The sequence below is a fragment of the Trichoderma atroviride genome, chromosome 1 (genome assembly GCF_020647795.1).
Source record: "Trichoderma atroviride chromosome 1, complete sequence".
Lineage (NCBI taxonomy): Eukaryota > Fungi > Ascomycota > Sordariomycetes > Hypocreales > Hypocreaceae > Trichoderma > Trichoderma atroviride.
In genome coordinates this window covers 1,734,365-1,758,922 of record NC_089400.1, presented here as the reverse complement: position 1 = coordinate 1,758,922, position 24,558 = coordinate 1,734,365, and the positions used below count along the sequence as shown (strand labels likewise).

The 24,558-nt window shown below is 51.4% G+C and overlaps 8 protein-coding genes across 8 annotated transcripts; 5 read left to right on the top strand and 3 right to left on the bottom strand.

The window, feature by feature from the left end:
* Nucleotides 1-143: 143 nt before the first annotated feature.
* On the top strand, nucleotides 144-5,242 carry TrAtP1_000669 (uncharacterized protein). Its single transcript, XM_014091048.2, has 3 exons — nucleotides 144-2,579; nucleotides 2,650-3,198; nucleotides 3,291-5,242. The coding sequence occupies exons 1-3, from the start codon at nucleotides 674-676 to the stop codon at nucleotides 4,961-4,963; spliced, it is 4,128 nt and encodes a 1,375-aa protein (XP_013946523.1). The 5' UTR covers nucleotides 144-673; the 3' UTR covers nucleotides 4,964-5,242.
* A 2,371-nt stretch (nucleotides 5,243-7,613) lies between these two features.
* TrAtP1_000668 (uncharacterized protein) lies at nucleotides 7,614-10,202 on the top strand. Its single transcript, XM_014090680.2, has 2 exons — nucleotides 7,614-8,965; nucleotides 9,046-10,202. Exons 1-2 carry the CDS (start codon nucleotides 8,423-8,425, stop codon nucleotides 9,640-9,642), a joined length of 1,140 nt encoding a protein of 379 aa, XP_013946155.2. The 5' UTR covers nucleotides 7,614-8,422; the 3' UTR covers nucleotides 9,643-10,202.
* A 1,314-nt stretch (nucleotides 10,203-11,516) lies between these two features.
* TrAtP1_000667 (uncharacterized protein) lies at nucleotides 11,517-12,155 on the bottom strand (the record flags this gene model as incomplete). Its single annotated transcript, XM_066110683.1, has 2 exons — nucleotides 11,517-11,740; nucleotides 12,086-12,155. 2 exons carry the CDS (start codon nucleotides 12,153-12,155, stop codon nucleotides 11,517-11,519), a joined length of 294 nt encoding a protein of 97 aa, XP_065966756.1.
* A 479-nt stretch (nucleotides 12,156-12,634) lies between these two features.
* On the bottom strand, nucleotides 12,635-13,057 carry TrAtP1_000666 (uncharacterized protein; the record flags this gene model as incomplete). The annotated part of the gene is made up of 1 exon (XM_066110682.1): nucleotides 12,635-13,057. The coding sequence occupies one exon, from the start codon at nucleotides 13,055-13,057 to the stop codon at nucleotides 12,635-12,637; it is 423 nt and encodes a 140-aa protein (XP_065966755.1).
* Nucleotides 13,058-13,142: 85 nt separating this feature from the next.
* On the bottom strand, nucleotides 13,143-13,364 carry TrAtP1_000665 (uncharacterized protein; the record flags this gene model as incomplete). Its single annotated transcript, XM_066110681.1, has 1 exon — nucleotides 13,143-13,364. The coding sequence occupies one exon, from the start codon at nucleotides 13,362-13,364 to the stop codon at nucleotides 13,143-13,145; it is 222 nt and encodes a 73-aa protein (XP_065966754.1).
* A 2,005-nt stretch (nucleotides 13,365-15,369) lies between these two features.
* Nucleotides 15,370-15,702, top strand: TrAtP1_000664 (uncharacterized protein; the record flags this gene model as incomplete). The annotated part of the gene is made up of 1 exon (XM_066110680.1): nucleotides 15,370-15,702. One exon carries the CDS (start codon nucleotides 15,370-15,372, stop codon nucleotides 15,700-15,702), a length of 333 nt encoding a protein of 110 aa, XP_065966753.1.
* A 2,351-nt stretch (nucleotides 15,703-18,053) lies between these two features.
* TrAtP1_000663 (uncharacterized protein) lies at nucleotides 18,054-19,361 on the top strand (the record flags this gene model as incomplete). Its single annotated transcript, XM_066110679.1, has 1 exon — nucleotides 18,054-19,361. The coding sequence occupies one exon, from the start codon at nucleotides 18,054-18,056 to the stop codon at nucleotides 19,359-19,361; it is 1,308 nt and encodes a 435-aa protein (XP_065966752.1).
* A 1,380-nt stretch (nucleotides 19,362-20,741) lies between these two features.
* TrAtP1_000662 (uncharacterized protein) lies at nucleotides 20,742-24,400 on the top strand. Its single transcript, XM_014091046.2, has 4 exons — nucleotides 20,742-23,580; nucleotides 23,663-23,746; nucleotides 23,813-23,984; nucleotides 24,047-24,400. Exons 1-4 carry the CDS (start codon nucleotides 21,115-21,117, stop codon nucleotides 24,322-24,324), a joined length of 3,000 nt encoding a protein of 999 aa, XP_013946521.2. The 5' UTR covers nucleotides 20,742-21,114; the 3' UTR covers nucleotides 24,325-24,400.
* Nucleotides 24,401-24,558: the final 158 nt, after the last annotated feature.

The window sequence follows — 24,558 nt, the reverse complement described above, 5'->3', positions numbered from 1 at the left end:
AATACCAAGAGAATCTTGCACCGGAGACCAGACTCCTTGGGTGCGGTGCACAGTGCGCCGATGCACAGGCTAGTGGAATGGAGGCGGCTCACTACATGGTGGTGTCACAGCTCGACTTAGAATGCCTCCCAACTCCCATCCCTGTCGAGAAAAGCATGAGTAGCCAGCACGCGAGCTTCCCGGCCGCCCAGCCCCCAGACATGCTGTACGGGCACAGTAAGAGTGTTTGCTCTCGTCTCCGCCGAAGCAGACAAAAGCCAGCTGCGCCCATGGCCCCCCCTCGGCATCATCCATCTCTGCCAGGGAGCTACGCGTGCTACTACTATCTCCTGACGTGTATAAGCGGCAAATCATTCTACAGGCGTTTCTTACACCAAGCATTACTGCTGCTGCGAAGCTTCCTCCCGCGGTGACAAAAGCCACGAGTCCGTGCGTGTGCAAATCTACCGCCCTGCCTATCCCTTGTTGTCTCCTCGATGACCTAAGCCGTACTGAGCTTTGTTGGACGCCGCCAGCGTCGCGTTGGAGATACCTCTGGCTACGGGGATTTGCCATTTGCATGTACATACCAAGCACAGTATCTGGTCAACAGCTACGGTAACTGAACAGCAGAGGTGCCGCACTGATACACAGAGGCCGTCGTCTTTCGGCGAGCTGATTGCCAACTTGCACCATGGCCGACGAGAAGCCTGAAACGGTCGCCAGGGAGCTGGCCTCGGAGCGCTCTTTGAGCCCAGGTTCCTCTCTCGGAAGTCAGTTGGCTACCGTCGAAGGCTCTCCGCCAAAAGAAGAATCTGCTGGGGTCAACAAGGCAGACCTTGAGGATGGCATAGAGCTAGACATCATCGCGAGCCCAGACACCGAGGAAAAGAAAACGGACAAGGGAGAGGAGAAATCCAAGAAGAAGAAGTCTAAAAAGGAGAAGAAGGAGAAAAAGAAGGCCGACCCGGAAGAATCTCAAGAAGATCCCGAGGAGCCTTTTCGACACTTACCCGACAATGAAGCTGAGATTCTCAAGCGGCAGGCTCTGACGCCCAGTCTTAAGCAGGGCATCGCCGCGCTTTACCGGTATAGCACTGGACTCGACATCTTCATCATGATAATCGGGGCCATTTGCTCCATTGGCAATGGTGCTGCTCTACCTCTGATGACACTGCTCTTCAGTGGCCTTCAGAAGACCTTCTCTGAGTTCTCAGTAGGCCTGATCGACAAGAATGGGCTCAGCCATGGCCTTTCAAAGTATGTTTTGTACTTTGTATATCTCGCTATTGGCCAGTTCGTCGTCACCTACATCTCCACCGTGGGGTTCATCTTCGTGGGCGAGAACATCTCTACCCGGATCCGAGAGCATTATCTTGAGAGCTGTCTACGCCAAAACATTGGCTTCTTCGACAAGCTTGGCACTGGGGAAATCATCACTCGCATCACGTCCGATACCAATACTATCCAAGACGGCATCTCGGAAAAGGTAGCAGTCACGATTGGGGCCATCTCAACGTTTGTGACTGCGTTTGTCATTGCGTTTGCGACTTCTTGGAAGCTGACTTTGATTCTTTCGAGTGTCATGTTTGCTATTCTCATCAATGGATCTTTATTTTCTAGCTACATGATGAAGTCCAGCTCCGAGTCCATCTCTGCTTTTGCCCGTGGTAGCACCCTAGCCGATGAAGTCCTCAGCTCTGCTAGGACTGCTGTTGCCTTTGGGTTGCAGGACCGGCTGTCTAAGCAGTATGACAAGTACCTGCAAAAGGCCGAATACTACGGCTTCAGGCTCAAAGCTGCAGTTGGGGTCATGATTGGTGGCATCATGCTGCTCCTCTACATGAGCTATGCTCTGGCTTTTTGGCAAGGCAGCACGTTTGTCTTGAGAGGCGAGATATCTCTCAATCACGTTCTGATTGTGATGATGACAGTATTGATGGGAGCTTTCAACATGAATGCCATCGCGCCCAATGCGCAAATTTTTGCTTCTGCGGTTAGCTCAGCGTCAAAGCTTTTCGACACCATTGATCGTGTTTCGCCCATCGACCCGGCAAGCGAAGAAGGCGACATCATCGAGGCTGTTCAAGGCAATATCAGGCTAGAGAATGTCAAGCATATTTATCCTTCACGTCCCGGAGCTGTCGTCATGGACGATGTTACGCTTGATTTTCCTGCGGGAAAGACGACTGCCTTGGTGGGAGCATCAGGATCTGGCAAGAGCACCATCATAGGTCTTGTAGAGCGGTTTTATAACCCTGTGGGAGGCAACATCTATCTTGACGGGCACAAAATTGCCACACTGAACCTTCGCTGGCTTCGCCGCCAGGTATCTCTGGTTAATCAAGAGCCCACGTTGTTCGGAACGACGATTTTCGAAAACATCCGTTATGGCCTGGTAGGGACCGAGCACGAAAATGAAAGCGAGGAAAAACAGCGCGAGCTGGTCATTGCCGCCGCAAAGAAATCCAACGCTCATGATTTCGTCAGCAACCTAACAGAAGGCTACGAAACTGATGTTGGTGACCGTGGTTTCCTTCTCTCTGGTGGGCAGAAGCAGCGGATTGCCATCGCGCGAGCTATTGTCAGCGATCCAAAGAGTTAGTTCAGCGTTAATACTTCTTTACTTTGTGTGTCTAACTTTGATTGCTAATATGATACTATGTCTAGTTTTACTTCTCGATGAGGCAACGTCGGCTTTGGATACAGAGTCTGAAGGCATCGTGCAGGCAGCCCTAGAGGCCGCTTCCGCTGGCCGGACTACTATTGCCATTGCTCATAGGCTATCAACCATCAAGGATGCTGACAACATTGTCGTCATGTCACAAGGCCGAATTATAGAGCAAGGCACCCACGACGACTTAGTGGAGAGGAAGGGTGCTTATCATAATCTGGTTACTGCACAAAATATCGCCGCGGTCCAAGATGTCCCTCGCCAAGAGGTGGATCTTGTCGATGAAGATGAAGATGTGCCAATTAAGAGGCAACTAAGAATCGTAGATTCTGATAACCTGGAGCAAAACAGACTTAAACGAACTTCAACCGTAAAGTCTCTATCAAGTATTGTCCTAGGCGGACGTACCGCTGAGGAAGATGCGAGGTACAGCACTTGGGCTCTAGTCATGTTTACCGCCAAATTCAACCGTAATGAGTGGAAGCGTATGATATCTGGTCTCTTCTTTTCCATACTCTGCGGTGGTGGCAATCCTATCTCTGCTGGTGAGCTTCGACCATCTCCCCCCTTTCCTAATCCCTATCCTGTTTGGTAACTATGTTTGCACGTTACTGACCGTTGAAATTGTCAATCTTAGTCTTTTTCGCCAAAGAAATCGTCGTCTTGACGGCTGCTCTCTTACCCGATGCTAATATCAGCCAGATAAGACATGACGCATACTTTTGGGCCATCATGTTCATCGTGCTAGCTGTGGGCATGATGATTTCCTATTCTGGCCAAGGAATATCGCTCGCTTCATGTTCAGAGCACCTTATTCACCGTATCAGATACGAAACTTTTAGGACTTTCCTTCGACAGGACATTTCATTTTATGATAGGAAGGAGAATTCAGCGGGTATATTGATGGCAACGCTCTCAACCGAGGCCAATAACGTTGGTGGCCTTAGCGGTGCTACTCTGGGAACAATCCTTCTGACACTATCGACTCTTCTCTCTTCAATGATCATGGGGCTGGCTATTGGATGGAAACTGTCACTTGTCTGTACGGCAACAATCCCCGTCTTGTTAGCTTGTGGCTTCTTTCGCTTTTACTTGCTGCTCCGTTTCCAAGCAAGGGCACAAACTGCCTATGCAGACTCTGCCGCCTACGCCTCCGAAGCCATCTCATCCATCCGCACGGTTGCTTCCCTTACTCGCGAGCAGGACATTATGCGCAAATATCGCGGTGATATTGCCGCCCAGCGGCGCAAAGGTTTGAAATCCATACTGTCATCGAGTGCCGTCTATGGTGCTGCCCAAGGCGGCACCTTTCTCTGCTTTGCACTTGGATTTTGGTACGGCGGCACCCTGCTTGCTACTAATGAATACGACCTGTTTACCTTTTTTGTTTGCTTCATGGGCATTATTTACAGCGCCCAGTCGGCAGGAAGCTTCTTTTCGCTTGCGCCCGACATGGGCAGGGCCCATACATCGGCCTTGGCCTTGAAGAAACTCTTTGATCGTGTACCGAAGATTGATTCCTGGTCACAAGAGGGCGAACGTCTTAGCAAGGGCGAAATAGAGGGCAGAGTTGAGTTCCGTGACATCCACTTTCGTTATCCTACGCGGCCAGAGCAAGCTGTTCTTCGAGGCCTTAGCCTGACGATCAATCCAGGCCAGTATGTTGCCTTGGTGGGCGCTTCTGGGTGTGGCAAAAGCACGACCATCTCATTGCTGGAGCGGTTCTACGACCCTTTGGCGGGTGGTGTCTATGTTGACGGCAAAGATATCAGTACCCTGAATGTTAGCGACTACCGATCCTTTATTTCGCTTGTGAATCAAGAGCCAACTCTATACTCGGGGACAATCAAAGAGAATATTCTTCTCGGCACGCCCAAGGAAGACGTATCAGATGAGGAGCTAGTACAGGCTTGTCACGAGGCCAACATTTACGAAACCATCGCTTCGCTCCCCGACGGATTCAACACGCTCGTTGGCAGCAAGGGCGGCTTACTCTCGGGCGGCCAAAAGCAGCGCATCGCCATTGCTCGGGCCCTAATACGCAACCCCAAGATCCTGCTTCTTGACGAAGCCACGTCCGCCCTCGATTCAGAATCCGAGGTTGTCGTTCAGACGGCCTTGGACAGGGCTGCGGCTGGGCGCACTACCATTGCTGTTGCCCATCGCCTTAGCACGATTCAGACGGCGGATGTCATTTATGTGATTGATCAGGGCTGTGTTGCCGAGTCTGGAACGCATCAAGAGCTGATGAGGAAGAATGGACGGTATGCCGAATTGGTCAGGCTGCAGAGTTTGGCGACGAGCTCGTAAAAGACATGGCAACTAAAATGATGGTAAAATTCGCTGCTCATCAACTGTTTCTGTTGTATATAGACGGACACATTTACACTTTCAAAAGCAGAAGCGAGATTTCTATTGTATTTCTTTTTTCTTTTTTCTTTCTTTTTTCTTTCTTTTTCCTTTGTTTGGTAAGTCGCCTTGCTTGAGAAGAGGGAGGACGGGAGAAGGAAGATGACGATTCACCTCGCCTCGTGAGGTTTGTACTTGATAGCAGAAACACACCACTTGCTCTATTGATCTATAATTTGACTTTAATAAAATTTGTATTTTCTGTCATGCAATACTTGTTTCAAATCAAGAGTTGACATTGCCTAGGTACGTATTTCGTTTATGAATATGTGCCCTCTGAAAGTACTCGCTTCTTCAATCCCTATCACCTGCCAAGTAAGAAACTTGGCGAGAGAGCATGTAATTGTGGCGTAGGTATGACAAAGCCAACCATGTATAGCTGACAGCTAATGTTTCATCCCGAGCCGAAGACTTGAATCTGGAACTTTCAGTCACAGAGATGTCGCGCAAAAAAGAATTGGAGAGCCAAGAGCCACCTACCTGTACCTGAAAGCGCCCATCACCACTTCGTACTAGCCTCCTGTCGTGATCTTCAGGCGGCAGGAAAGGGAAAAAAAAAAAAAAAAAAAAAAAAAAAAAAAAAAAGTGCCCGTGCCAAAGATAGATATTATGGAGAAGGCTAATGCCGTGCTACCTGTAGTGAGATACAGTCTGGAGTGTGTACAGTTTTATTACTACCGACTATACAGGGCAGCAGGCTGAAACTGATACAGCCATATAGGGATCTATGTTGCCGGTGAGCCGGTGCATTACGAATTGCTCTGCCCCAGACTTGCTATTTTCCTTGTTTTCGGTTCCTTGTTTTTTTGGGCAAGGCGAAACAGGGGTAGCAACTGAAATCAGGCTGTGCTCTGACCCCGCGTTATTAGCAAATAATTACAAGGCAAGCGTTGTGTTTTGTTTCCTGGACAGCAATCTTGTGCCAATTGTGGCTGTTTAGCGACCAAATCGAGACTTGCGTGAATGGAAAATTGGTGGCGCTCGCTGTCTGTATTCTTTTGGCTTCAGGTCGACCGTAATGGGGGTCTGGTGGGCATCCACTGGACGGCAAGCGGTGGATGGAAAAGATGCACGCTGCAAGTGTGGCGTGACTGGGGGGGGCTTTGTTTAGTATTCCGGGAGCTGTTGTATATGGCACTTGTGCTTTTCTTCAGCAGGGGGGGCCGCGTGTTGCTTGTCGTACTTGTACAATGTGCCCGTTGAAGAGAGCTGAGGTGGGAGAGGCAGAGAAGAAGCACTACTGAAAAAGAATTGGTGGATGGGAAATGGATTTGTTGCAGAGTATTTTCATCAACTAATGTTATTATACTTCAAGTATTGCATGTACAGTAGTATATGCTTAGGTGCAGAATCAATTGATTTCATGTACTGTGCACTAAGCATGCTACGTGTCGTATTTAATTTGCCGTGCTGCTTCTTTCACACCGAATCGTAGCAAAGCCCAGGCCGAGCACTTGGTGCTGCTGTGCCTGTAACTGGCTGCCTTCTTTTTTTTCTTTTCCCCGCTCATTTACTTGTTCCTCAGCCATGCTCGAATCATACGCCGTCGATATATTGCCGCATCCCACCGAGATATAATAGTCTGCAGGTGAAAGCGGTGGAGGGATCTGGATTTCGGGGCTAAGGCGGGAGAGCAGCCGGTTTTCGCTAGCCGGAGTGGCACGGCAGCCAGGCCAAGCTTTTCTGGCGCTATTGGCTGCATGTCGACCTGATTCTAGAGCAGTGCGACCCTACCGCCGCCCTACGGCTGCTGCATTGTGGCCGTTTTGATGCCGTTTAGCTTCAAGGTGCATTTGGCTGTTCATGCACGGTGGTGACGGTGGCTGAAGGCGTTGATGCAGCGTAATGATGACTCACGGCAGATGGAGGGATTCAAGCGAGTTGCCATACATCCTATCCTGTATGCTAGCTGTTCAGAGCATCATCAGCCAAAGACGGGCGTCAACTGCGAGAAGAAAAAAAAAAATTGAAAAAATGAAGAAAATCTCCTCGATCCAATAGCCTGCGCATGTGGCTTGCTTCGGCCTCGCTACACTGTGAGATGCAATTAAACTCACCTGGCGCTATTAACGGGCTTCTTATCCAAACTAGGCCAGGGGGAGGCGCCGCTCCTTCGCCTACTGGTCGTGGCGTCTTGGTAGCTCTCCCGTTTTGCTGTGGCTTTTTTCGTTTTGATAATTGGACTGTGCTGTGCTGAGAAAGAAAAAAAAAAAAAAGAGAAGAGCACGGGCAGCAGGCATCATGTAGAAACGCTCGAGCACGGCATCGTCTCCAATCGACACGCCAAGGCTCGTGCGGGCTTTTTCTCTCTTCCATCCAGTATTCTACTGTACCAGTGTCCTCTGCCCAATCGCAGTGCCGCATACCCCGTACTTTGGCCCATCCCACGCACCGCTGGCTGGCTGGCGCTTTGGTGATGATGCCCGTGCCCACGCCGCTAGCTGCATGGCCTTGCACGCTTTAGGCGCTGCGCACACCGTCAATGGCGGGGCGATTGCTCAAACCAGGAGCGCGCCTGCCTTGGCAGCTCCGGGCCTGTTGCAGGTCCGCGTCGTCCCTTCCCTCTTTGCCTATCTAAGGCCCGGCTGCTCCATAGCTGTTGCCAGTACTAATGGACTCTTCCTCCGGGTCCTTTCCCTTTCCCTTGCACATCTTTGCTCTTTTCATCCGCTCGTTTGATCTACATCGTTGTGCCTTCCCTGTAATCTCAACCACCTGCTTCGCTAAGCTCGCCTTGCCTTGCCCTTCCTTCTTGCCTGCCAAGGCAGGTGCCTCGTGCCAACAATTGCTTTCAAGCTTCAATTTCTCTCCTTCTTCCTCGCGCCATTGCTCTTTTCCAGGTTGCTTCCGTCTTCCCACGAGGTGTCTGCTTTCTAGCTCTCATATCGCGAGGCAGAATAAACGGGGGGTGGTGGAGGGACTAGACAAGAAGAAGAGCTTTGTTGGTAGAAGAGGGACGCAGCTTCAGGAAGTTGAGAGAAAACAGACAAATAGCCCCTGGGTAAACCATCGAGCGAGGCAGAGGAAGCATCGTCATCGCCTTCAGCTGCTTCTTCGAAATCTTGGGGCTCACATCCACCGAGTCTCCCGCCTAGCGCCACGAGAACGATTCCGACTTACACGCGTCTTGATCTGAGCCGAGCAATGGTCCATGCATCACGATAACCAGTTCCGCTGACTGAGTTTCCACCAAAAAACCACTGCTCAATCTCGGCTCTGATCCGATTTGCGGCACCAGGTTGACCTCGTGTAAGCTTTTGTCAAAAGAGAAGCATTAAAGGCTGCGTGCTTCGATCGAGGTCGCCAACGAATACTACGATTTACTTGAATACCTTTTTCAGTCATTAACAATCCATCACAATGTTTAATCAACTAATATCCGCCTCTGCCGAGCGTTCCAAAACCAATATACCAACACGCCGATTGTACCAGATGCGGTTCGCACTCCTCATCATCGCATTTTTGGCGACCATCAGCTCTGCTGCTACAGTGCCAGCGCGTGCCTCTACTCGTATTCCAACGCTATTAATCGATACAAGTCCGCCGCCATCTCCTCAATCTTCGGAGGAATTGCTTGATATATTTCCTGCCTATATCAGCGAGCCTGAGTTACGGCACATCGAAGAAGTGGAGATGGGTCGCAGCAGCAATGCCATGCTACGCGAGAATGGAGAGATGAAGAGAAGGAATGCAAAGGCAGCTCCCACCGCCGCAACCACGACGCTGTCAAAGTCCACCAGCGGTGCATCGGCAACATCGTCTCCGTTGCCAGAGCCATTCGATAATACGCCAGCCTCTGCCTTTCAAAGCTCAGGCTCAACCGACGCATGCCCCAAATTCATATCGAGTCTTCTATCAAACCCAACTTTCAAGAGCTGCTACCCGCTTTCCATGATGCTCCAGGTGAGTTTGTATATCCTCTACATTGGACATGTGGAATACGCCAAACTAGGTTTGAATCCCAACTAACTCGGACATACTAGTCTTCAACTGGCTTCTTCCAAGCCGAAAAGTCGCTTCTCAGCATAGTGCAGGTGCTAGACGCAACTTGCAAAGCTGACTCGTCGACTTGTGCAACCTTTATGAGTCAAGCCGCGACGAATCTGACCATGGCCAGTAACTGCAAGACCGAGGTTGAACAAAATCAGACTCTGGTTCTTCAAGCATACGACGGTCTGCTGGCTTACAAGACGGTATATGCGGCAACCTGTCTTCAAAACCCTACCTCGAGCCAATATTGCTTTGCAAACGCAGTCACCAATCTCAATACGCCATCAGATGCCTATCTCTACTTCTTGCCCTATGGCATAGCCTTGCCTGGCAGCTCCAACCCATCGTGCAGCTGGTGCACCCAGCAGACTATGGACATTTATTACTCTGCCTCTGCAGTCCGCAGCTCACTAGTTGCCGGTGTCTACCAGGCCGCGGCACGCCAAGTCAACACTTTGTGCGGCCCTAATTATGTCAACAGCACTCTGCCACCAGCTTCATCAGGAGTCCATGCCGTACGACCAGCCATCTATACGACTACATTAGCCGCCCTTTGTGCTACCCTCATTACTCTTATTTCGGCCTTGTAGGCGATGACTCATCAAAAACGCTTGTTCAAGATGGTATATATATCGATCAAGCATATTGCATATTTATACAAACGGTCCTTTTACTGGGATATATTTTCTCAAATTTAAACGTAATGTTTTCAACGATTTTCAATACATACGAACAACAACGCATATATTTTTAATATCATTATTATATACACCACTCCAATATCTGCTGACCTCTTATCACCATACCATACTAGCGGCATCCATTCAGCGCACTCTGCTTTCATATGCTGTTGTCTGTGTTGGCCTTTGCTTTTTCTTTTTGGAATATTGGAGCTACATAGTTTTTGTCCTTTTGAGGCTACCTATATATATTGCATATACACATATACTCTTGTATATTTACTTTTTGGGAAACAGTATTATGATTTCCAGGAGCATCAACATTTGTTGAGAGACGAGCGAGGAGGACTTGGTTAAATTGGCAGGATGTATCTTGGATACTTTGCCAGGTATCAAAGTTGGAAGAACTTGAGGTACTAGATACAAGAAAGTTGTCAAACTTGTCAACGAATAAAATCTTTATACATTTCAATACGCAAGTTTAAATGTTAACACGTGCTTTTATGCGGCACTGTTTGAGCAGACGCAATTTGCCGAGCAGATGGTGCGTTGATAGTCGCTCCAGCAATACATTTGACCTGGTTCTCCAAGATTGATTTTCCTAAAGGATTGAACTCTGAGGACAATACAAGGGCAGAAGGATGGATTACGAGGGGTATCACATACAGACTATGAAGACGATATTGCGCCAGGCTACACATGTTGTAGCGTAGATGGAGAGATGGACTATGAAGGCGACATTGTGTTAAACTACTACATCTATCACCGTATCGGTAGGTGGATGGATAGATTATGAAGACGATGATATGTCAAGAGAGGCTACACATGCCATTGCATGGGTAAATAGATACACTGCGAAGACGGAGTGGTGTTAAAATGACATCTATTCCAGGTACGTAGACACTCATTTCATCACTTGACACCCTCTCGAAGAAACGATATCGAGAGCCTCGTCTATGCCACCATGACACATATGCTTAGGTAGGTAGATTGCCCAATATAGTAAAGTGGTTCCATGATCAATAGTACTGCTATTTAGCACCAGTGCCGAGATGCTACGGCGAAGGATCTTCTGAAAACAACTTCCACTGTCTCGTTCCCGACTCCAGGTTCGTCATCACTGCTTTTGGCTCGTGGGAGACACGGGAAACAAAAAGGGAGTGACCAGCCAAGTAGTACTACTGCCGGTAATACCTATTCCTGTAACAAGGCCAATAGTATTTTTTTTTTTTTCGCATCCTGACAGTCCATGTGACACGGGTCCCAGAGAAACAACGAGCGAGCAGGCTCCTACATCCCTCCCTTACCGACAGAGAAACGCACCACTAGCCGCGGTCACGCAAGAAGCTTCACGCGCCGGCACGACAGCCGGCTTGACGGTCCAACATGCAGCGATAGATATACGGAACCTGTCAAGTGAAACTGCCGCCTTCCAGAGCACTAATGCAGAAGTGCTGATGTTAGGAACCAAAGCTCCGTGAGACAAAGGCCGTTGCTTTTTCCGTCAACGTTACGTTGGGGCGGGTAGCCACGACACTGTTCACTGGTCGACGAATGGATTGTCTTTTGTCCTGCCAACCAGCCGCACCGGCCGCGCCATAAGGCGTCCCCCCTCATCGGCTAATATACTTTTGGTCCAGCACAGCCAAAGGGCTGCCGTCAAATTGACAGGTCATCATTGCCGAGTCAAGCACGAGGCATGGCGCGCGCGAGTGCAGCTGGGCGCAGGGCAAATGTCTCGTCTCAAGCCGCTATAGCATGCAAGGGAAACAAAGCCCGGCCTGCTAGACCTGGCTGAAGTGAAGCGCCCCCTCCTTCTTGGTGAGATAATAGTCTGCTGTCAGAGATTCCAGCTTGCAGACCACCTGTTGGTGGTGAATGTGAATTTGATACATGGCAACTAACCATCTCCCAGCCGTCCGTAACTCAAATGTGGACTTGAGAAGGGAGCACCGAGGAGCAAGCGGGTTCCGGCGGATAATAGCATGCCTGATGTGTGCCACGGCATCTATCCGGGATCAGCAGATCTACTTGACGGGCTCTTGTCTTTTTTTTTTTTTTTTTTTTTTTTTTTTTTTTTTTTTTTTTTTTTGGCGCATTCGTGTTTATACGCTGGATTGAGAGCATTCGACGCTGGTTATTCGAAAAGGCCATCCTGTATGCAGTGTGACAATAGACTTGTTGAATATGATGATGCGACGTCAACTGAAAACCTGGAATAATTCCCATTATGTATGCCCAATAGGTAGTCCAGCGGACTTTTCACACAGGCAGCGAGAAAGGGGCTTTTTGGACCCCAAGAAGCTGAGGGAACAGGAGAAGACTGGACTTGCGGGCGCTGTAAGCATCTCACACACCTCAACGTTGTCTTGGATTACCAAGTCGTCGTTTTCGTGACTGGTCAGCGCCACTGACAGCCCCATGAAGAAACTCTTGACGCTTCGATACAGGGTTTAGGGCCAACTCGCCGCGCGGTTCGTTGGCTGGTTGGCGGTTGGCAGTTGCTTTATTAATCCACCCAAATAATGCTCGCATGCAAGGGAGAAAAGTCACGCCAGTGGAAAAGGAGGCTGCCGGTGGTTTATAGCTAGCCATCGGTAGATGAGCTTTCCTGTGCGTGGAGCACACATGTGTATACAGAAACACGATGACAGTTACAGTGTGCGTAATTTACGCAAGGCTATGCCTTCACGACCCCTCGAGTCATGTCAACTTGGCGACAGTCTCATATTGTTCGACGTGAAATAAAATCTCAGCCGGTCTGCGGTGAGCCAGTAGGCATGAGCGTCGGTCACCGAGGTAGTTTTCCAAGTTTTCCAAGTGCCATGTTGAGATGAGCAGTGGGCTGATATCACCAGCGGCACCTAGTTTTGCTACCACATAGACACGTGTGCGTGTGGTTTTATGGGTGAGACATGCGGATGCACCAGGGAAATTTTCGTGGAATGCACGGACAGGGGAAAGACAGCATGCGGCCATTCACATAAGCTTCCACTTTGGAAAGGGCGTGTGAGACCTGTCGATAACTCTTCATGCCGTCCTGGTTTGAAGACGAGCAACTCGAGTTGACGGGTTGGCTGCCATGGCACGCTTTTTTGTCTGGAACTCCACAGCTAAACAGTCCCTGGCCCGTAGCCTGCTCGAAAGGGCCTCTTTTCACGCCGGGGAAGACGGGAAGCGGGAAGCGGAAGACGGGACGATGCAACGAAGTATTCTGGACAAGGCTACCCAGCAAACCTCGAAGAGACCAGCCAGGGGCCGCATTATGCGCCCTCGGACGTACTTTTCCACTTGCATGCTGCACTGGGATGGAGCACTGCTCCATGTCTGTAGTATTTTGTCCACCAGCGATGACGGGGATGATGAGCCAGCCCGGGCAGAACAAAATCCACGGGCCCGGTTCTTGGCAACTAGAGTGAAGACGCGAGCGCTAACGGGGAGCAGCCAGAGGGGATGCCCGCGAGCAGGAGCGTGAGCAGCCTTTGCAACGAGAGCAGAGCTCGTATTGACAGCTCCTGCTGCCGAGCTGGCACAAGGTCCGTGGCCCAAGCCGTCTCTGTTGGGTCAAGAGCTAGGCCCAAGACACTGTCTCGCTCAGCCTTGTCCAAGCTGCAAGAGGGTGTCTCGGCCATTGCCGGGAAACAGAGCGTTGCCACTTGGCCGCTCCTCGCATATAGACACAACGAGCCTGTTCTGCAGAGCTCGCGCAGTTCCCCGGAGCAAAGAGAGATTAGTTGACTGCTCATCTGCAAATACAGAGAGAAGCTGGCCGGAGCCTGCAGAAGCAGCAAGCGCCGCGTCCAGGAGGTGCGGAGTCGCGGCGAGTCAAGCGAAGATGCCCGTCGGCGGCAAGTCATGGCTGGACGTGGTCAGCAGCTCTCGGGACTTGACGTAGTTGTAGTATTCTAGTAGTAGTAGTAGTAGTAACCAGCGGGTCAAATCGATCCATTTGCAATCTGCGCCGAGCTGCGATGCCCGAATCACAAGCGTGCTGTAGCAAAGGCCAGCGGCGAAGCTTGTCGATGCCACCCGCTCGCCGTTACTGGATGCTTCGTATAATAGCGGTTCCTGGGCGATTGCTGGGGCCATTAGATAAGCAGCCAGGCCTTGAGACAGGCAAATACTCCGCGGCTGAATCCACCGGCACCGGCACCTTGCTCTGTACCTTATTTGGACAGGACTGCGATCAAAAGCAAAGGGCTGGATTGGCGGTGAGAGGCCGGAAGAGAGTCCGATGACGAGACGCAAGTGCCGGTGGATGGCCAGGCAATCTGGTGTGGCAGCAAAATGCACACCAGGTGGGGACGGCTAGCAGTAGCACGAATCTGCACATCTGGGCACTAATTAGGGAATGGCGGAGGCTGTCAGTGAAGCAGAGGCGATCAGAAGGGACTGGCTGTCTAGGGAGGCAGTGATTTGGAGTTTGGCCGTGTCAGAGGAGCCAATGGTGCTGCTGCGCGTGGTTCTCGCAAGGGCGTCGTGGCACGGTGCTGTCGCGAGGAGGATCAAGATGCAGTTTCTGCCTCAGCACCATGCAGAAGGGAGCAGCTCCTGCTATCAAGTGTAGCATCTGCGAGTCCCTGCCTGCTCATGGCACCTGCTCCGTGGCATCACATCATCTCCATTGAGAGACTCGGCAGAGGTGGCTCTATATTTGGAGGTCGCAGTGCTGCGACGGCATATGCACGGTACTAATGTGGCCTGTCGCGACATGGAAGCAGGTTCAGCTCGACGGACGATATCCGATGCTCCTCGCAGATGCGCAACCCAAGCCTGCCCCTGGCTTGTACAGCACAGGTGCAGGTCGCGTATCATCTCGGTGCAAAATGGCTGCGAGTGGCCATTGATCGAGCAGCTCTCTGGCGCCTGCTAGTAGTTGAAACAGGTACTCAAAGCTGCCGAGCATCTCCTATTCAGGTGATGAATGATGTTTATTGCCCAGCGCAGGGTTCATCGCAAGAGCGAGCTCAAGTTTTACTACGCTCCTACCTGTATATACTTACTTGTACGGGAGCCAAACGGCCAGCGCTAGGTAGTGGGTACCTTCCCACACGCGCTACTCACTTAGCACCGCTAGTACCTAATACCCGGTTACAGGTACTAGCCCGATGGCAGCACTGGCAAGAGCTCCAAAGAGAACCTGCTCTGCCAATCTTTGGCTTGTCTTCTGCCCCCCTTCCTTCCATTGAATCTGCACCTGCACTGCGCTGCACTGCACTTGCATCTGCATACTCATCTAGACGAGGCAAGTGTTGCCAAGGACCTTCCAGGAGCAGGCCTTTTTTTTTTTTGCGTACAGTACGGCTGTCACAGGTACTGGTGGCTCGGTTGGGCCAGACCCTGCAAGTACGGACGATCCATCCTCCCACACATAGACCAAAGGGGTCAAGGAACAGGAGGGAGCAGAAAAAGCTGAGAGCAGAATCCAACAGGTGCAAGGATCTCCCTCTAGAACTTCACGGACGGCCAGCCCCCCTCGCCTTCGCTTCCTGTTCCTTAACGAGAGTGACTTGCACCACGGCGAATTACCATGTGCAGCCGCCTGCGAAGCGACCCCGTCAGGATGCCAGTGCCATGTGAGCGGCGGCATTAACAACATCCACGGCCCAGACACGATAGGCGTTGGTGTGCCCATCCATGCGTTCTGGATGCGACGCTGCAGCTCTTCTCTATGCAAAAGGCTTGCACACGGCGTCGGGTACCTCATCGCTGGTTGTCAGCGAGGCTGGCCGGGGTCATGGAAGAGGAGAGGAACGCTTGCCCTGGTTGCCATATTGCCAAAGGGCTCTCGCCTGTCTTCTCGCCGCTTCGATATCGCGAACTGGTGGCACCGAATCCTGCGCGCAACTGAGCCTTTCCGAGTTGAAGCTGGCCAAGAGCAGCACAGACCACCTTTTCCACGTTGAAAAGAGGGCATCACATCTCATCACACACCGAGAGGTGGCCCAACCGCAGAGTACTCCATATTGAGTACGGTACTGTACTCATGCTCGAATTGTGACCAAAGGGAGGACCATCAACCCGTGCTCTCAGACCCATGGCAGCCCGTGGTGTGTCTTGATGCTTTGATTTACATCTTCAATGCCGAATATTGCAGCAGAATGCTGCGAATAAGTATGCTGAGCCGATGTCGAGCATCCAGTGGCTTTAAGGCGGCATCACCTAACAAGTATACCTACGTATAGACTACTATCAGGGCACTTTGAGTAACCCGGTCTCCCTTGGAATTGGCCTGGCGGTTAGCACCACTAGCTGATATTTTGTACTCGAGGCCCCCAACAGCCAGCCAACAATCCCTGCGTCACGTCTTGAGCTGGACTGAAAGTGCCAATGTTAGCCCAGCGCTGCAGCCTAGAGAGAGAGCACAGTTGCTTGCCCCATTCTGAGTGCCACATCCTCACACCCAGCATCATTGCACGGCCGCTGAAATACTTGGCGCCACATCTCGGTTGCTTCAAACGAGGCAGAAGCACATGTTGAATATGAGAGGTGCAGAGCTAGAGTACTACTAACCTACTGGTAGTCGTGCGGGTGCGCTGTTTAGAGCACCTTTGCCTGTGATACCACTGCTGCTTCTTCCACTTCTTCCAAGTACGTCACACGTGAACGAACAGCTCAGCATCATCAGAGCTCGCCTAGCGGAATCAACGCGCAATCAAGCCGCAGCGGCCCCAGCGATTCGGATTCACCCACCGCCACATCAGGCATGCTGTGGCATGGGAGGATGCGTCTCCGCCCTGTGGGAATAAGATCTGTCAGTTGTGACTTGTGCCCACTCCCCCCTGGTCAACGCCAATTGGCTACCCCGGCTGGACCGCTCGCGCTGGTGGTCTCATTATTTCTGCGGCGTGTCTGTGGAGCACCAAGGACGGGGGTCCTCTTGCATTGGCCCTTTTGGACTTTTGGAGCATGCGTATACAGGTACGTGTGCAAACAGAGAGGCTAACACTCTTCGCGTGGCCGGGTGCTCGATTCCTGGCGTTGGCCAAATGTCCCAACTACGGACTCGCCATCGAGCATCTCTCGTCCCTCCGGCCAGCCCCTGCGTGGCTTCGTTGGCCTTGTCGACAACTGGCACTGATCCTGCCTGCCGTGGCCCTTGATACGCCAGCATTTTAGTAGGTACTGCTACAAGTACTTGCTTTTTCACATCTCTTCTTCCACTCTCTCCACTCCGTCTTCTCCTCATCTACCCTTGCAACTAGGACTTCCCTGGGGCTGTTTAAAGCTACAACAAGTCCGAGATATCGACAACTGCTCCTAGTGGTAGTCGTTGCGGAATCGCGTTTTCTCCTATTCACCGCTTTCTTGGTCAACAAGGCTAGAGGCGGCGGTTCCTCTCCCACGAGCACAATCTTTTTTGATACCAACGCCGCTCAATACTGTTGTCGAGTTGAGCAACAGCCTTCGCTTGCCATCTCTATCCCCTTTGGCCGCACTGTCCAATGTTCAAGTAGGTATACTAGGGCACCCTTTATCCCCAGGACTCTCCCCAGTCAGAGGTTGGCCCATACGGTTGGCAGCAGCCTCTTTTCCCCCTCTAGTCATCGGCGCGGCGCGTCTTTTGTCTCACAAGGGACGTGGGAAGGAGACCAACAAGCAGCAGGCACATCGACACATCGACAACCCGGATCGAACGCATGCACATGTACAGTACGGCCCCCCCTCCCTGCATGCGCTTCTCCTCTGCTGTGTTTGGCGTGGAGCGGACAAAGTTGCATCAACTCACGGCGGCTGTCAACCAGGTATATCTTGCTGCCGCCCAACGCCAGCACCGCGCTCAAATCTCACGAGGCCAGCCCAGTCGAACATTGCGCTTGTCCCGGTCGCGGAATCTGAGTAGCTGTAGCTGCTGGAGCTGCTGTATACACACACTCCTCCTTGTGCCCCGCATCCACACACGTACATATCCATCCGCCTCCACCCACGCCAGCAACGATCTTGGTTGCAGGCATGCAGCTTGCAGTTCCCTCTACCTGGTTCAAGAACTCATCCCGATTGAGCCCTGGAATGAGGGTCTAGGAGATCTCTAACCAGAACCGCATTGGCTCGTTTGGGTGTCCGCTCTTGAGCTAGGGTGCGCTGACTGGCCTTAATATACTATTGCTCCTACTACCAGCACCGCTACTTTTTAGTTGCCGCCATTGCATTGTCACTACCATCCGTCTACACCTGCATTCGACCACTGCCTTTCTTCTCTCCTTCTCCTGCTTGTACTGGAACAGAGCTGATTATGTCTTCGGCTCCAGGGCGCGCCCAAGACAGCTTATCAGGGCATTACAATCCAGCAGCAAGGCTCTCTAGCTTCGGCAGTGAAATGGATGTTCGAAATCCTAACCCACTGGAGAATATGCCTCGCATGCCAGATCATGTCGGCATGGGCCATTATTCTGCAAACCCCGTCTTGGGAGGACAGCGATTGCCTCCTCCACAGAATCTGCTCGCAGGACTTCCTTACACGCCAGATACTTTTCGACCTCCCTCTCAAGAGCACCCTCAATATTATCGACCGCCGTCTTATCCTCACAACAATGCCGGCCCTGGCATTCCAGCCCCCCCTAACTTCTCCTTCACATGCCTCATATACCGGACCTGTCGCCCATCAGAGCTATCCGAGCCATCAGATGGCAGATGCGGTTCCACCGCCTCAGATGATGCCGCCAGTAGCGCCTAGGAGACTCGACAGTTCCGCTGACCCTCGATTTTCTCAATTCCCCCCTAATATGAACCACATGAATCACTCGTTGCCTCCGCCACCGCCACAATCATACCGAGAACCAGAGGGCATCAACACGCCATCGTATGGTACAAGATACGACCAAGACACTCCCATGATGGAATCAACGCTTCAGCCAGAGCCTTCAAGGCCAATGGCCCAGCCGTCATTCTACAATCAAGACAGTGTAGAAGCCACTCCGGTCAAAATACCCAATCTACTGCAATCAAACAAGGCCCAATTCTTGGGCGACATCAGCTTCGAGCTCATAATGCGCCAACAGCCAAACGCAGCTCGAGCTTGCGGGTTCGGCGATAGAGATCGAAGAGTCATTGACCCGCCTCCGATTGTGGAACTCATCGTTACAAACCCGAATTTGACGCAAGAGGATGTCAGGGTCTACCTACGGTACGAGAGCTATGTCATGAGCTGCGCCATATTCGACGAATCAGGAGAACGCGACTCTTCTTACATGCCGGAAGAATACCAACACCAACGACGGTTGATGGGTTCTCTTGTTTCGACGCCGTTTGTGGGACAGGACGAAAATGGAAAGGAAGGCTGCTTCTTCTGCTTTTCTGATCTGTCATGCCGTACTCCGGGCTCGTTTCGATTAAAATTTACACTGATGATGATAGACCCTGGCCGAGCTGGATCTGTTCGACACTTTCCCATTCTAGCAGAGATCAAGAGCGAACCTTTCAAGGTTTTCAGTGCCAAAGAATTTCCTGGCATGGTAGCCAGCAGCAGTTTGGCTAAAAAACTGAAAGAGCAAGGCTGCATCATCTCAATCAAGAAAGGGAATGATAGAGGAAGAGGCCTCAGAAATCCAGATGACCCTTCGGATAACGATGATGATGAAGATGGAGAGGCGTCGCAAAGCCATAGAAGGAGGCGGCAGATGCGAAATTAGGAAAATGACATTTCAGCATAATTGTGCGCGAACGGACAATAACGAGAGCCACAGCCTAGAATTCATCTGGGTATCGAAAATATTCGTCTGCCGTCATAAGAGAAGAAGGACAAGAGGAAGAAGAAGAGGTGGAGAGACTTAGACGGAACAGCGATGAGAAAAGTACGTCGATAAACATTGGACGGCTGATCGATTGGGTTATTAAGCTTGGTATTTGGATACGGCGCTGTCTCGATGATTGGCTGTAGGAGTTTCAATGGTTACAGCTATTGGCAAGGTAAACAAGCTTTTTGGCACGGAGGATATCAGAAACAGGCTAAAAAATGTTCCCCGAGATGCAAGCAAACAAGCGTCTCGGCGATGTTACTGAGATAGACAACATTTCATTATTTTTTTCCCTCCATTTATTCAACACCGCCTCCCTGAACCTCTTCTCTCTCTTATTATTGCTCTTTGTCAGTTTCAGGTAAATTCAAGGCTCGAATATGCCGTACCTCATAAGCCAGAGAGAGCAACGAGCCGCTTTAACGTACCGCATGCAAACCGGGCGCGAAAAGGAGGATCGGCTGCCAGCGACCGTTTCAGCCCTTTGATTATGCACCAATGAGAGGAAACACCATCGTCTGATTTTTAAGACGGCGACCTCCAGCCCATGACCGGCCATTGTAAGGGGATAAGAGTGTAACGAGAAGGACGTTTATGCTGAGCTTCGGATGCAATGTCCCAGGCACCCCGGAACGTGAACCTTCTTCTCGTTCTTCCCATCTCCAATGGCGCAATCTAGGCATGCAGTAAGCACCGTCTTGTACATGCATATGTATGACTTCTGTTGTGTCTCACTGGTTACTAAGAAGTGGTAGTACGAAGCATATCGCACATTCAAATCAGCGGGGAGCGCGGCCAAGCGTCGGCACGGCCCGGCCAGTAATGCTAGTCGAGGTACTCCGTATCTTCCACCCAGACCGATTCGCACGAGTACCATGTGCCAGAGCCGACAGTTCGCACATGGCATGGCTTGGAACCGCTCCTTGGAGGCACTGAGTCTGTCTGCAAGCACTTATGATGGATGCAATTCGCTACACTCACCTTTCCCTTCATCTTGGGGGGGACAAATCTATTGTAGAGAAATGCGCTCGAGAGAGAAAAGTAGGCGTTGCCATCACACTCGTCGCCTCGGACGACTCAGGGGTGGTTACAAGGCAAACGGCTCGCTTCTCTTCAGGTCCCCCGCAAAGCGCCACTGAAGCGGAATAGCTTTTGCGGCGAGCTTGCCGCCTATCCCTGAAGCGGGCATGGACGGCAACAAAAGTTCTAGGGCGCTGCCGCTTTGTGGGTTAGTAAGAACCCGTACTTGCGTGCTCGACTGGCGGTTGGAGCAGCTCTTCCGATCTCTCTATCTACTGTAGGTGCTGGCGTTGTTTACTTACTTTGTTTGTCTTGCGCAGCTTACATCGAAACGTCTCAAAGCCAGCAGGTCTCAGGGTGGGAGAGCTAGAAAGAACTTGCCCTTATCTCGACACGGCTGTTGCTCAACGCCTTGCCACTTTCTGAGTGGCAATTATTGCTACATCGGCTCTACCCTTTGGTGGAAATCGCCCTGTTTGGAAGTACCTGGTCTTGCTGCCACTACCACGAAGAACCAGCAGGCGCTTCGCGTTCGCATTGGCGTGAATACAGGTCCCTGGCATTGCGACGCGCCCGTGTTCCTCCCGCTTCGTACCGCACCGTGCTGTATCGTATCACATCACACCGCATGGACGAGGGGGCTGAAAAAAGGCTGCTCCAGAGCGGAGATTCATGCTCGCTAGAGCCGCCGCCATATCAGGTCCCGGCGTATCCCAGGCAATCACGTCGGCGACGGCGGCTGTTTATGAGGAGCGTCTTATCCATCAAGACAGGGCTAAGCTTTGTGGTGGCCGCGTCCGTGCTCTGGCTGTGCTTTGCGGTTGATCACCAGTATCGAACCCAGTCGCGAGAAGATGGCAAGGCCTCGCCAAGGCTGCTGCAGCAGTTTGAAGAGTCATTGGCCCAGTGCCGCGGACTGGATAGGGTGCCCGGCCGGCCTGAGCCTGGCTCCAGAAAGAGCAATCCGCGGTGGTCGCAAACCAATGGCCAGGCCGGAGTTGTTATTCTGAAGAATGCGACGCTGTTCGACGGCGAGGCTTTCATTCCTTACGCCGTGGACATTGTCTTTTCCAAGGGTATCATTGAAGCTATTCACAAGACTGCGGACAACCTCAAGGTCGTTTCGAATGATGACGTCGTGGAGTACAATGTTCAAGGTCGTCATGTCACCCCTGGCCTCGTGGATATGCATTCTCATCACTTCCTCATGACCTGGCCTGCTGCTGAGATGACTGATGACACAAATGAGGTCAATCCTGATACCAAAGCATTCACCCCAAGTGTGCGTGCGATTGATGCTCTAAAAGCCTATGACGAGGCCGCCACGCTGATTCTATCAGGCGGTGTCACGTCTTCGCTCCTCATTCCAGGTTCGGCAAACCTCATTGCTGGCGAGGGAGTGCCCGTCAAGAATTCACTCTACTCTGGAGAGCATTCCGAGCCCGTCGTCGAAGACATCCTCCTTGAGAGGGGAATCCCTGCAGACGAGCGCCGTCGGTATATGAAGTTTGCATTTGGCGAAAACCCAAAGCGTACTTATGGCTATACTCGGCTTGGCAATGCCTGGCACTTGCGGGAGCATTTGCAAAAAGCCAAGGAACTCAAGGAAAAGCAGGATGATTACTGCTCTGCTGTCCTCGAGGCTCACAGCTGGCGTGAAAGCCGCAAGGCTGGCTTCGTCCATCATCATGGCAAGTTTCCGTTTCAACTGGACCTCGAATCAACAGTGGCTATTCTTCGAGGACGGGTGATTGTGCAGAACCATAACTATGAGCCGGAGGATCTGGAGACTATGCTTCGGATCAGCCATGAGTTTGGCTATAGAGTCTCTGGGTTCCATCATGCGACCGAGGCCTGGAAAGTGCCCAACCTGCTCAAGGAGCAGGGCGACAACGTTACTGTTGCGATATTTGCAGAGTTCAGTCTGTACAAGTCAGAGGCATACTCTCCAAGCCTATACGCAGGACACATCTTGGATAAAAACGGCATCCCTGTGGCGTACAAGTCTGATCATGCTATTGGCTTGACGAATGCCAAGTATCTGGCTTCTCAGGCAGCCATCGGACACGCCTTCAAGCTTCCAGAGGAAAAGGCTCTTCAGTCAATCACTTCCGTGCCTGCAAAAGCAATCGATCTTGATTTCCGCGTTGGATACTGCAGGCCTGGCTTCGATGCAGACATTGTTGTGTGGGATTCTCACCCTCTGTCAATCGGCGCAACACCTCTACAGGTTTTCATTGATGGACGAGCCCAGTTGGACGAATCTCAAGTCAAAGAAAGCATGGACACGAGTTTTACTGCGGCTCGTGCCGAAGATTCAAACGTCTCTTTTGAGCCACAGATGCGATATGAGGTCTCGGATGCGCAAAGAGAACAGACATGCTCGCAAGCATACGAGGCAGGCCAGAGCTTTGTAATTGATGGTATTCAAAAGGCATTTGTTGACAACTATCCGGAGCTGGCGGCTTCAGCGGCACAGGCTGACAATGAGCCTCTCAAGCTTGTCGTCGAGGATGGGGAGATTTCATGTTTCGGCGCGGCAGCTTCATGCACAGAAGCAGAAAACAAGTTCAAGACAAATGGAAACAAGGTCCTCCACCTCTCTCTGCAGAATGGCCATGTCTTGCCAGGATTAACAGCCGTCACCAGAGCTTTGGGTATGACTGAAATTGCCACGGACGAAAGCACAGGCGACGGGCAAGCCTCGAGTCAGAAAATCGGAGATCCTGAGAGCTTGGTCTATGCCAAATACGGGCTTTGGCTTGACGGAAAGGAATTTGCGAGGGCGCGTCTGGGAGGAGTAACCAGAGCCATCTCGCTCCCGACAGCAGATGCGTCTGGGTTTGTCCAGGGCGTCAGCGTGGAGTTTCTCACGAGCGGCAAGAAGAGTCTTACGAACGGGGCTATTGTTCGGGGAGACGTGGCTCTTCATTTGGCCCTTGGTGACATCACGAAGCAGTCGGAGGGCACGGTCAGCAGTGGAGTGCAACATCTTCGTAAGATGTTAGAGGATGGGAAGGGCAAGCATAATGGAACCATGTATGGGCGAGTGGCGGCTGGAGAGCTGCCGCTCGTTGTACACTGCAACAACAAGGTATGATGAAATCCGAGCTCTACAAGTGCTTTTGAACGAATGGAATGGTGTGCTAGCTGACACTGCTTGCTTGATCCCGCAGTATGACATGTCTCAGTTGATTCTCATCAAAAAGGACTTTCCCGACACCAATCTTGTGATTTTGGGTGGCAAGGAAGCACCATACGTACGCGCATATCCTTGGAAAACCTCACAACAATAAGAGACTGGGGTGCTAACATTGGTTAAACAGGTGGCCGATGATCTTGCTGCTGCGAACATCAGCGTGATTCTATCAGAGAACAGGGCCGCTCCCGATGTTTTCCGCGACAGTGATGCGGTGGTTGGACCTCCTCTCACCAGAAGCGTCGCCAGTTATCTCAAGGAAGCTGGTGTCACATTTGCCTTGGCGATTTTCGAGACTGGTAAGCACTTTCCCAAGGCATTCATAAAAAAAGATTATGATATTTACTTTTGTATTATCTAGCAATGCCAGCAGACTATCGCATTCACGACCTCGGCCCGGAAGCCGGCTGGGCAGCCAAGTACGCTCACATCAGCCAGGAAGACAGCGTGCGGCTTGTTACCTCCAATGTCGAGTCGATTCTGGGGCTTGACAAGAGTAGGGATCTGGTTGTGTTTGAGGGCAATCCGCTCAGTTACGGAGCGTCTGTTGTGCTTTCGTTTCATGCCAATGGGGAGACTGGCAAGCTTGAGGTTGCTACTTGTTTTCCTAGGGAGGATGAGCACGGAAGCAGTTTGTGATGGGGGGGATGTTTTAATTCTGTTGCTTTATATTCTATACAAGGGATCGTTTAAATAAAGATGCTGTTTTCGCTGAGTCTAAGGGACTACCGGTGATGTTTTAGTGAATTTATGTCGCCTAATCGGCGCCAACAGACGTAATGTTCAAACTCTAGTGGTGCGATGAGAGTCGGGAGAAGTTTTCCAGTATTCAAGTTGTATTATCCAACACTCTAGCTGTAGCTTGAATGGGCA

What these genes read in the sequence shown, in the direction of transcription:
- TrAtP1_000669 (XM_014091048.2), top strand. Translation starts at nt 674, where the DNA reads ATGGCCGACGAGAAGCCTGAAACGGTCGCCAGGGAGCTGGCCTCGGAG. An exon ending in TATTGTCAGCGATCCAAAGA is followed by an intron (nt 2,580 to 2,649) that starts GTTAGTTCAGCG and finishes TACTATGTCTAG; the next exon opens with TTTTACTTCTCGATGAGGCA. An exon ending in TGGCAATCCTATCTCTGCTG is followed by an intron (nt 3,199 to 3,290) that starts GTGAGCTTCGAC and finishes TGTCAATCTTAG; the next exon opens with TCTTTTTCGCCAAAGAAATC.
- TrAtP1_000668 (XM_014090680.2), top strand. Translation starts at nt 8,423, where the DNA reads ATGTTTAATCAACTAATATCCGCCTCTGCCGAGCGTTCCAAAACCAAT. An exon ending in CGCTTTCCATGATGCTCCAG is followed by an intron (nt 8,966 to 9,045) that starts GTGAGTTTGTAT and finishes CGGACATACTAG; the next exon opens with TCTTCAACTGGCTTCTTCCA.
- TrAtP1_000662 (XM_014091046.2), top strand. Translation starts at nt 21,115, where the DNA reads ATGGACGAGGGGGCTGAAAAAAGGCTGCTCCAGAGCGGAGATTCATGC. An exon ending in TTGTACACTGCAACAACAAG is followed by an intron (nt 23,581 to 23,662) that starts GTATGATGAAAT and finishes TTGATCCCGCAG; the next exon opens with TATGACATGTCTCAGTTGAT. An exon ending in CTTGGCGATTTTCGAGACTG is followed by an intron (nt 23,985 to 24,046) that starts GTAAGCACTTTC and finishes TGTATTATCTAG; the next exon opens with CAATGCCAGCAGACTATCGC.